The 12,500-nt window shown below is 48.2% G+C and overlaps 1 protein-coding gene across 1 annotated transcript in view; it reads right to left on the reverse strand.

Annotated features, from left to right (window-relative positions):
- il1rapl2 (interleukin 1 receptor accessory protein-like 2) overlaps positions 1-12,500 on the reverse strand; it is a gene marked incomplete at both ends in the record, with an annotated part of 108,093 nt that overhangs the window by 74,110 nt on the left and 21,483 nt on the right. The window contains one exon of the mRNA XM_084469616.1: positions 577-763. Coding sequence (XP_084325742.1) covers positions 577-763 — 187 coding nt within the window. The remainder of the gene's footprint in view (positions 1-576; positions 764-12,500) is intronic.

A 12,500-nucleotide genomic window follows, 5' to 3' on the forward strand; every position in this document is an offset into this window, starting at 1 on the left:
CAGAGAAAGGCCTGGCAGCCCGCCATTTAAAATCCACCATTCTAAATGTTTTGGTGAAGAATAGACGCTGTGCTCTGCAAAGTTGGGCCGAGAGACGGATTAGGCTGCTTGCTATCTCCCAGGCGGGGAGAGAGAGTGAGAGAGCTGGGGACACATGGATTGGTACTGACGTGTGAGAGTGAGAGCATCAGAGAGAGAGAGACGGAGTAAAAGAGGGCGAGAGAGAGTGTTGTGGCTTAGCACTGATGTAAAAAAAAATGGCGAGAGAGAGAGAGAGAAAGAGAGGGAGAGGAATCGAGAGAGAGTTGTGGAGGTTTAGCTTAGTACCAACATAAGACAGAGAGACATAAGAGAGAGAGAGAGAGAGAGAGAGAGAGAGAGAGAGAGAGAGAAAGAGAGAAATATTTGGGTGTGACTTGATACTGACGTTAGATAAAGATAGCTTGGGGCCGCGGCTTAATTATGACGCAACAGAAAGAGGAAGTTTTGGGGAGTGGCTGGAGACTGTCACAATGAAGTCAAATGTGCCAATAGACGTGTCTATGTGCATGCACATAGACAAAGCACCGTTCTCACCTTGTACCAGGTCATGGTGGGCTGCTTGTAGGGCGCCATGTAGTCCTTGATGTCGGGGCAGGTGATCATCTTGCTCCGCGTGATCTCCGCCTTCTCCAGGTGGCGGATCTGGCTGCTGAAGCAGCGTCCCTCGTCGCTGTCAATTACCGTCATGGACATGGACACCTTCATGCAGTACGTCGAGTTCCTGCACACACACACACACACACACACACACACATCAACACAGACCCACGGGTTTCAGAACTGCACCGTGTACGGTTTTGCATTAGCAACCTCTAGGGTGCTTGAGCCGTAGCGAGGACTGTCGTCCGGACAATGTTGACGCTACGATGTCAAGACTTAATTAAGACGAGGAAACCTAGGCTTAGTTAACACTGCAAGCACGTCTCGCAGCCAGGTAACCCGAAGGTTTCTAAACAACCAAGAAATACAGTATAAAACAGGGTCGGATTAAAACGATTTATAGAGAAAATAGCTGGATGGATTGACTCGTGGATTGGCGCGGGAAACCATATATATTGAGTGAATAGCTGCCGTAGAAAAGTGACAGTTTAGTGACAGAAGTTTCGGTTTAATTGCAATGAAGAGACGGCCCTGATTGTTAACATACCTCATCAACCACACAGATACTATTGACCAATAGGTGAGCTACTAAAGAGTCTGAATCACTCATCATTCTCTATCCAGGCGTAAGCAATGGAGCCTCCACTTTTCATCCAACTCACTGAGCTCCCAGGAATGGACAACGAAGAGAGGACATCAAAGTTTCAGAGAGCGATCCCCTGAATGGCCGTTTGGGGTGGACTGCAATGCCCCTGTGCTGATCACATGTTCCGGGTGTGAAGGGTGTCTGCTATCATTATTAGACAGGAGACAGCCATCTCTGAGTCCACATGTTGCCTTATTGATCCCCCTGCGGAGTGCTGCCCGTATCGACTTGTTATGTCTGTCCAAAGAGGCAGATGCTTTCAGTCATGACAGCTCGGTGAGGACTATAATATTGTCACCCTCTTAAAGTAATGGCCTAAGTCATATTTTCAAGTTGTTCAGAAAACAGAAAAAAACAGAAATACAGTATATAGAGTATAATATACTCTATATATGGTGGGTGACGATATATATTTATTATGTATTTCCCTCCCGCCACGACACCAAGTACAAAACACGCACTGACGCAATCACTTCGCACTCACTTACTGCAGTCGATGATCTGAATGCATATAGTGTATGTGTGGAACCTCTTCTCTCTGATATTTGATAGTGTGTGTGTGTGTTTGTGTTGACATATGCGTGTGTGTGTGTGTCTGTGTGTGTGTGTGTGTGTGTGTGTGTGGGGGGGGGGGGGGGGGTAGCCATTTCAAGTTCACCTCTAGTTGAATAAACACACTCATCATCCACCCACAAAAGGCAGCATCGATCTCCGTCCTTTTCTTCCCCGGTACACAGAACCACTTTTCTCCTTCTCTCCCCTCCATCTCCTCTTGATGTCTCTCACTCTCCCTGGTGCCCCCCCCCCCCCCCCACCCCCAACACACCACACTCACCTTCCTAGCCCCCTAAACCAAAACCCCTCATCTAAGAGGATCTCAGCCACTTATCCCATCAAAGGTGTGTGTATGTGTGTGTGTGTGTGTGTGTGTGTGTGTGTGTGTGTGTGTGTGTGTGCACGTGTGAGTGTGTGTGTGTGTGTGTGTGTGTGTGTGTGCGTGTGTGTGTGTGTGTGTGTGTGTGTGTGTGTGTGTGTGTGTGTGTGTGTGTGTGCACGTGTGAGTGTGTGCGTGCGTGTGTGTGTGTTTGTGTGTGTGCTTTGCATTGTGTTGGAGTTAGCGCAACCAAATTGAGTACTGAACTGAATGTATAAAATGCCTTTTTATTCAGCCATCCATCCATCCATCCATGCATCCACCGTCCCATTCATCCATCATGCCTCTCTCCAACCCCAGTGGTTCATACTTTGGAGGAATTTCCTTCCACTCCCTCTACATATTTCTTTTTCTGTCTTCAAGCGTGCGCTATATGCAAGATAAAGACTATTTAATAACTGTATATTATTTGGTTAAACATATTTGGTCTTGAAGCCATAACTGATGACATGAGTGCAGCCTGTGCCATGGTGCTTTCCTTCATTACATACTGCATTAAATGTTTCTTCATGGCTGATAAGCTGTGTGTGTTGGTGTGTACGTGTACGCATGTATTATGTGGTGGGGTTGTGCTGATAACTCTTGAAGTCAAAGTCCCCCATTAAAAGAGTCTCTCTCTCTCTCTCTCCTCCTCTCTCTCTCTCATCTCTCTCTCTCTCTCTCTCTCTCTCTCTCTCTCTCTCTCTCTCTCTCTCTCTCTCTCTCTCTCTCTCTCTCTCTCTCTCTCTCTCTCTCTCTCTCTCTCTCTCTCCTCTCTCTCTCAGCCCTCTCTCTCTCAGCCTCAAAAAGCCTCAGAAAAGTCCCAGTCAATCTAGTGCTGGTCAGCACTTCACAGCCACACACTCTAATTGGAAAAAAAACAGACATTTATATCTGGCCGTCTGGCTATGTGCAGCCAACAGTATCTTTATTTCCCAGAGATTGACCTGTGTGCTGTCATTCCATGGTGAGGATTCCTATTTGTTCAAGGTATCTTTGTGAGCATCATTGCTTAAACAGTGAAAATATAATTATGATTCACCCGAGTCTGTGTGGCAGGAGCAGCGTGTTTCTTAGATGTGTGCGGGAACACTTTCATATTCAAGAGCGGTTCTCAGAAAGCACATTCTAATTACCAAAATGGAAGAATAATTAATCTTAATAAGCAACATGTATCCAACTGTCTTTCTCCCCATCGATAAATCAAGCGCGCCCCTCTATGCAATTACCCTCCGACAACCCGGGCAGACTGCTGCGGGGTGCGTTGAATTATGCTGCTAATAGAGGGAGATATATCCTGGCCAGCAGGCTCCATGTTTACACCTGGACAGAGCTAGGGATACGTTTGAACATCAATCTGTCTAACGAACGCCACCGCCCCACACGCCCCGCATGCACTAACTCACACAGACAGATGCACATACATGCACACACACACACACACACACACACACACACACACAGACACACACCAACATACATACACATGCAGGTTCAGCTGCAGGTAAATGAAATAAACACTATTGAGACTCAACACTGGAGTTTATGAATTCTGCAATACTGCATTTGATACGACTGATCTTCAATATAATTATGTGGCGGTGCTATCCGTGGGGTGATAATGATTGCACCTCAAGCTTCTTTTGAAATAATACTACTTACCATTAAATCCATAAATGGTCAACAGGGATCTATTTTGGGCAGAGATGAGTTACGAATTCTGTTAGTAAAGAACTCCACTCAGACAGTAAACATTTACATTTGACATTTTAGGGGCTTTTTGCTGAAGCTTTTATCCAAAGCGATGCATTCCCACATTCACACACACCGACGGCGGAGTCAACCACGCAGGGCGACAGCCGGCTCGTCGGGAGCGGTCCGGGTGAGGGCGCCTCGCTCAAGGAACACCTCGGCACTCACAGCTAGGAGGAGCGGGGATCGAACTGGCAACCTTTTTCCGGTTGCCAGCCAACTCGCTCTACCTCCTGAGCTTCTGCCCCCCCCCCCCCCCCAGTAAAGCGGTGCAGCAGCGTGGGGCGATGCTGGGGATGTGTGCCGCTCTTCTGTCGTTACTGTTAACAGTCCAATGGCTCTCTCCCATTGGTGGGGGGGGGGGAGAACTGTTGGACCCCGCCACAGATCAATACACGTCGCCGGCGATGAGGACTGGCCTCGTCCGTAATGTGCACAGCGAGCGGGCCCGGACCGTCTCCCACACCGACGCCGCCACACGGTGTCGGTGGGGGGGCCGCTGTCAACTCGCTGAGCTATATGCTCACACGGTGAGGTGCGGCCGTCGCCTCGGCCCCTCGTTTTTCTTTCGCACACAAGGTCATGTTTGAGGGGTTCAGCAGACAGGCGGCGTGTGTTCTCTCTTCCTGTATCGGGGAGGGGATGAATTTGTTGTTCAACGGGGGACGAATAACAGGTCGCCCGTCCGTGTGATGAATGTCTATGAATCCACGGGTGGGGGGGGCGACGGTGTAGCTCAGGAGGTGGAGCGGGTTGACTGTAGCCCGAAGGTTGCCGGTTCGATCGCCGGCTCCTCCTAGCTGTGAGTGTCGAGGTGTCCATGAGCGAGACGCCCTCACCCGGACTGCTCCCGACGAGCCGGCTGTCGCCCTGCGTTGGTCGACTCCGCCGTCGGTATGTGTGAACGTGTGAATGAATGGTTGTAAGTTGCTTTGGATAAAAGCGTCAGCAGAATCACTTAAATATAAAATGTATGTAGAGGAGGTGGAGTTTCTGAGTGGTGTTCGCCCCTTGCTCACCTACAGGCTCCCTTGGCGTTGGCGATGTTAGGGCCTAGCGCTGCTGAAAAATAACAACAGTGGATGCTAGGTACGCAAACACGGTACATGACGATCAGATCAAACGTCCAGCTACAGAGTCGGAGCGTCGGGTACCTCTATGGACAGGCCTGTGTGTGTGTAATTGAAAACACCTGTGAGTTAAAACGGGAGGAATGTTCACCGTATCGCATGCAATTCAATTCTGGAGGTGGAACTACCCGGAGAAGATTGGAATAGCGAGCCTCCTCAAGAGCCTCTTCAACCTAATTTGTTTAGGGAGGCTAGCTTAAGGAAGATGAATGCAGCCATTTTACAATATAAGAGCATTCAATTGCAAAAAAAAAAAAAGGCTGAACACATACATGACAAGCAAAACACAGACTGAAGGGATTTGAGAGATATACAAGCTATCCCGGCACGGCAAAAGATCAAAGAGTTAGAGGGAGTTAGCAACTTATCACTCTGATAAATAAAGCTTTCCGGCTCTCTGGCAACATTCTTCCTGTGGGAATATATCCTTGTATATTTGCTCCTTGACCTGGAGTATCTCTTAGATAAATCCCACCACTGCATCAGCAGCTAATCTTTGCTTTGCTGTGTACACCTCAGAGACCCATGTTCCACTCAATCTTATCTCCTAACTCCTCCACTGTCCAATCCTTCTTGATTACCTCCTCTCCTCTTTCCTTCTCCCCTCCTCTCTCTCCTCTCCGTCCTCTTCTCCTCTTCTCTCCTCTCTGTCCTTCTCCTCTCCTCTCCGTCCTCTTCTCTTCTCCCTGTCCTCCTCCTCTCCTCTCCTGTCCTATTGCCTCTCCTACTCCTCCTCCTCTCCTCTCTGTCCTCCTCCTCTGCTCTTCTCTCCTCTACTCTCCCCTCCGTCCTCCTCGCCCACCTCCTCTCCTCCTCCCTTTCCACCTCCTCCTCCCCCTGACAACAAAGCCTAGGCGAAGCCAACGCCAGCCGTGTTCTCTCTTTCCTGTCGGTGGGACTGGTGCGTTTGGCCTGGCTCGGCCCAGCAGGGGGTGGCGTGCTGGTTGACGTGGGCTACAGCGTGTTCTGGGCTCTGCCAACAATGGCACCCATCTTCCCCTTCGCTTTTCTCTTTTTTTCATATTTGCTAATTAGCCCCCACTTCACTGTCTCTCTCCCTCGCCACGTCTCTCCGTCACACGGAGGGAAAAGGTTAAGAATTTGGCTGGCATTAAGTAAGAATACCCCTGTGACTGAATGTGTGTGTGTGTGTGTGTGTGTGTGTGTGTGTGTGTGTGTGTGTGTGTGTGTGTGTGTGTGTGTCTGTGTGTGTATGACGGGCAGGGATTACATAAATGTGTGTCTTTACGTATGTGTGTGTGTGTGTGTGTGTGTGTGTGTGTGAGTGTGTGCATGTGTGTGTGGGTGTGCTCGTGCATGCTGTATCCCCCGCTGTGTATGAATTTGTGAATAAAAAGTCCCATATGTTAGGAGAAGATTCATCCTTTGAAGCAACGAATGACAGGTGGTTCCCGTTTACTAGAAATATCTCAGGGGAAGAGTGCCCCGCAGGCAGAACCACAAAAATAGAGCATCGATCTTCACACATATCCAGAAATCTAATTTAAGAGTCCAACTATTGTTACGGGGAATCAGATAGAAACGTGTGGGGAAAGATTGAAGTCATTGGTCCGCATGAATCGTTGATGACAAAGGCATTTAAACGTGAGAGTGTAACCCACCAAACATTTAGTATAAAGTCAGCCAACGGAATGTGCACTTTATGAGTAAGACCATTACAGGCTGTCTGCAGCTACAGTGTACAGGACATCGTCACTCAACCACCTGTTCGCTCGCTGATGTAAAACCTCTTCTGGAAAAACCTCTTCTGGAAAAACCCTTTGGTATATTTGGGTTTGTTTCCTTTATGTTATTGTTGATATTTAATTAGTTGATTCAGTCTAAGTACGCTCCAGTTGATCTAAACATAGTGAACTAAGATAGCGTACCAATATCAATCCTGGAGAATAGATTCTGCAGACCTCTGAACTGTCTTTGTGTATATTTAGCTGAGATTGGTACATTAGCATCACGATCACCACAGAACACAGAACAACGTTTGAGACGTTGACCCGGCCTGCTTCACAATTAACCTATGGTGCGTTTGGATAAATGAAATGAAACAACCTTTGAATCGCCCAAGCTTTGCATGAAGAAAAACCTGTTTTGTAAGTAGGCACTAAAAGCAAAAAGTTTTTAATGTACATAGGCCTATTTGGCATTTTCCAATGTTCTTGCTAATATAAAGCAAGAACATTTGTCTTCATAAAAAATAATAAATAATAAATATTGACCGCCACAGTCCAGTGCACCATAATCATCTCACATCAGACGGCTCTGGGTTGTAACGATAGCATGACATTTAATCAATTGTCTCATGAAATACAAATACTAATCTCAGAGAATGACTAAAAGGCCAAGGGATTGCTTTTAACTGCTGGCAAATTGCTGACATCCTCCTTCCAAAGGTCAGGAAATACAAGCCGAGTTGATAAGTACTCCCAACTCCCTGAAGAGTGGCATCCCTGACACTTTTTAAACCTTTCACTCAGAACACCTTATTAGAAAAGCACTGAGAATGAACCTGACACCTCTACTCCTGATGGAGAGGTTGGGTAGAAAAGGGCACCACTTGGGATGTGCAGCAGTGATTTTATCTGTATCTGTTTAATAATCAGTATTATCTGTATCTGTGTCTGTTTAATCATCAGTATTATCTATATCTGTGTCTGTTTAACCATCAGTATTATCTATATCTGTGTCTGTTTAATCATCAGTATTATCTATATCTGTGTCTGTTTAATCATCAGTATTATCGATATCTGTGTCTGTTTAACCATCAGTATTATCTGTATCTCCAACTGTTTAACCATCAGTATTATCTGTATCCGTATCTGTTTACCGATCAGTATTATCTGTATCTGTTTACCGATCAGTATTATTTGTATTTGTAACTGTTTAGCCATCAGCATTCACTGTATCTGTAACCGTCTAACAATAAGTATTATCGCTATCTGTTCAACCGCCAGTATTATCTGTATCTGTATCTGTTTCCGGGACTCCAACTCCATCCCCCCTTAACTAGGGGACACTGAATGGTCACTAAGGATCAGGAACTTGTAAAGCTCAATTGCTATCGACATATCCACCACTAAATGGTGGCTATTTGGTGTCTGTAACAGAGAGCCTCAGCCTACACTTCAGCTCTCTCTCCTCGTGGGCTCAGGCTGCATTTCCTCTAGTTTGAATCGTTTTTTTTGACCTACATTATATGGAATTTTCCAGTGATTAAGCGCAATGCAAAATGCATTAAGTGAGAGGGGGAGGCTGTGTGCGTTGTGTTTCATGCTGCAGAATAGCGAATAGTGGCCGGAGAGGACAGCTTTGCAGACAGCTGCCCTCTTGGAGCAGAGAGTTTGGTGGAATATTCGCTCGCAGCAACGCAAAGTCTGCAGCTCTTGTTTATCCAAAGAGGACGACTGCTGGGCTGCAGAGGGGCGGACGAGCTATGGGACAGATTTCATCGCTCCTGTAGCTCGTCCTCTGCTCTGAGGCCAGCTCAACTTGACACACACACACACACACACACACACACACACACACACACACACACACACACACACACACACACACACACACACACACACACACACACACACACGGCATGCCTCTGAGTGATGCAAAAGAGTGAGGTGCAGGAGAGGTGTGCTGGACAGCATCTCTCCACGTGCTGCCTCTTTAAAAACACGCTGAGACCTCACACTGAGCGTTTACGTTTTTCCTAGAGAGAGAGAGAGAGAGAGAGAGAGAGAGAGAGAGAGAGAGAGAGAGAGAGAGAGTGTGTCTGTGTGTGTCTGTGATCGCTGGTTGAGGAAATAGTGCCGTGGGGGGGGGGGGGGTGACCCAGCATGGAACCCCCATGCACAACACTGGATTCTCATGCATTCCCAGAAATTGGATTTTTGTCCCCGGTTTGCCTCCCATTTCTATGCTCTCCAATCTTTCCTCCCTCGTTTGCCTCCCCCCCCCCCCCCACCCCTCCCCCTTCATCTATCTCCATCTATATCTCCCTGTCTGTGCTCCTCCCTTCATCTCCCATCTTCTCATTTTTCCGGCTCATTCTTCTTCCCCCTCCTGCTGTCCTTTTAGCCTCTTGTATTTCTCCCCATCCATCTCTCCACCTCGCGGTCCTTCGGTCATCTATTCTGCCCTCACTGCTGCTCTCACACACACGCACGCACACACACACACATACACTGTACATACACACACAAAGATACACACACACACACACACACACACACACACACACACAAAACACACACATACAGTACATACACACACAAAGACACACACACACACACACACACAGGCACAGTAACAACACACATACACACAAGCACACACGCATACACACCGGGATATGCATAATCTCACACACACACACACACACACACACACACACACACACACACACACACACACACACACACACACACACACACACACACACACACCTCGCAGGCATGGTCATTTTCCAGATTTAATGGCCAACCACTGAATGTAATTTCCTTTAATGATTGCTCATCTCATCCTCCTTTTCATATTGATCCTTGGGTTACCCCCCCACCTCCCCCCCCACCTCCCCCCCCCACCCCCCGCATATTTGGCTCACATCCGTTCAGAACCACTCAGCATCAAGTTCATCTCTTCAGCCCTCCTTCACTACAAACCAAACTACCTTCTGTATCTACACCAGGGCCGACGTGTCTACCCAGCGGGCTGTGGCAGCAGTGCTCTCATCCAGTGGTTTGGCTCACAAACATCGTTATTATATAAGTTAAGACCGCAGAACATTCAGCTCTTTAATCCTTTTATCTTGTGTTGCTGCTGACATTTTGGTTAAACCCATTATTTCCGGGAGTAAAAAGCTCCATATTTTTGTACCTTAGGGTTAGGGTTAGCTACCTTAGCTCTTGTGTCTCTCCTGCTGGTCTGGTGATCCCGAACACCTTCCAAAACACTGCTCTTGCCTCTTTGCAAGACGACAACAGCTATCTGGTAGGACAATTGCTCAATTTAAACAGGCATTCACTGAAGGTCAATACTACCGGAATTGCTTCGGTAGTATTTTACAAGATATACATGAAGGGCTTTCTTTTCTGCCTCCAGCTTTCGTCTTTACACTGCCAATATCGGGGCAATTCACCCAAACAGCGGAGAAAAAAGACCTGTCTCTACGCAATCTCCGTCCGCCCAGAGAGTTTGTGTATGATTTGTGCAGACCTGACTCCTGGCCTCCCAGCACAATACACTGAACGCCTGATTACTCGTGGCACTCAAATCAGACAGAGAGGAGAACACACATCAACAGCAGCAGCAGCAACAGGCAGGTACGGGCTATCATCCTCACAGACCTTGCCCTGAATACTTTATCTCACAACCCCGTCCCACAACCCCAAACTCCCCATCCATCCCACCGTCCATCCGTCTCCGCTCACACCATGCATACTCAATCAGACCAGACTAATCTATCGTCGATTCACTAACCACACAACGTGGGGGAAGAGATTCCCTTAAAAAAAAAAAACACGGGACTGGAATGAAAGATACGAGAGGAGAGAGCGATGAATAGCCAGGAGCTCTGTGGCGGTTGGTTAGGGTGAGTGGGCGGGTGGAGGTGAGCGCGTGGGTGTGGGTGTGGGTGTGGGGGTGGGGGTGGGTGTGGGGGTGGGGAAGATAATACAGATAGAGCCCGTCTATCCCCCTTGACCCCACTCTCACGGATAGTTAGCTCCGCAGAGGCGCCTCAGACATCTCATCACACGGGCACATCTATCACCGCTGACAAGCATATGGTGGAGACACGCGGGCAGATGGAGATGAGCTCCCCATGGATGGAGGGACGGAGGGGGGGAGGGAGGGAGGGAGGGAGGGAGGGAGGGACGGGTGGATGGATGGATAGAAGGACAGAGGGACGTATAGATAGACTTATGCATGGTGGCTGGAGGAATGGAAGGATGGAGGTGTGGGTGGAGAGAGGAGTGGGAGGTTTAAGGACGGACGGAGAGACCAACATAACAGTTTGTGGTGAAGGGATGAATGGATGGATTCCTATTCAGAGGTGTGGATGGTTTGATTGACGGATGGGACGACCAATGAATGCATGGGAAGACCGAGAGAAGGTGTAACCCATGGGTTAATTCAAACCATACCATATTAATATTGCATATTTCTCTTTTTTACATTTTCTTTCACTGGTATTGATGACGCAGGCGGATGAATGTTAAACGCAGAGCTCAGCCGTTTCACTGTAATGACGTCAAAAGGTCAAACACGTTTGTTTTAAAAAGATACGCCCATTTGAACATTTTAATTATTTTCGCTCATCCCTGTGAAACGTAAATGGAAGGAATGAAAGAGGAGCTACGACGGAGAAGGAGAGGAGCCGGATGATGGATTCTGTGCAGGAGCACTGTGATTATATACCAGACGGCCCCCTCTATGTCTGTAGGTATGTGTCCTGTGGCCGGGGCAATAATAGCATCCAGCTTCCTGAGAGTAAAGAGGCTGCTCGGCCTGTCAGCCTGTGTGTGTGAATGTGCGTGCGTGTGAGTGTGTGCGCGCGCGTGTGTGTGTGTGTGTGTGTGTGTGTGTGTGTGTGTGTGTGTGTGTGTGTGTGTGTGTGTGTGTGTGTGTGTGCATGTGTGTGTGTGTGCATGTGAGAGTGTCACACGCACTGTCAACACGGGCTTCAACATGGGTTGAAGCCCAACCGTGTTGAAACATCTCTGTGTGACCGTTCTCATGCATGTGTGAGTGTGTGTGTGTGTGTGTGGGTGCATGTGTGTGTAGGAGTGTGTGTTTGTGAGAGTGTGTGTGTGCACAGGGCCGTGTTAAAGCATCTCCGTGTGGCCGTGCTCATGCGTGTGACCGTGCTCATGCATGTGGCCGTGCTCATGCATGTGGCCGTGCTCATGCATGTGTGTTAATAAGAGACCCGGAGACAATGACCGACACCAAGCTCTAATTAGACTGTCATAGAGAGAGAGAGAGAGAAAGAGAGAGAGAGAGAGAGAGAGAGAGAGAGAGAGAGAGAGAGAGAGAGCGAAGCCGTCCTTAAAGACATGAGCTTTAAGGAAAAGCAGAGATAAGGCAAGAGTTGAGCGAGATACAGATAGAAACAACATGTGTGAGAGAGAGAGAAAGAGAGAGAGCGAGAGAGAGAGAGAGAGAGAGAGCAAGAGAGAGAGAGAGCGAGAGAGAGAGAGTGAGGCAGAGAGAGAGATAAAAAGATAGAGCGAAACAGAGGGACCTTATTAAGGAGGAAAGGTGTCAGGGCTCTGGCAGCCAACGGGGGAGGTGGGTGGATGGGTGGGGGGGGGGGGTGTGTGTGTGAGTGGGAGTGTGGGGGGGGGGGGGGAGGCGAGCAGACCATTAGAAAAGAAGAGAGGGAGAGGAAGACGCTGGGGAGAGG

This window comes from Micromesistius poutassou, assembly GCF_964030765.1.
Source record: "Micromesistius poutassou genome assembly, chromosome: 6".
NCBI lineage: Eukaryota > Metazoa > Chordata > Actinopteri > Gadiformes > Gadidae > Micromesistius > Micromesistius poutassou.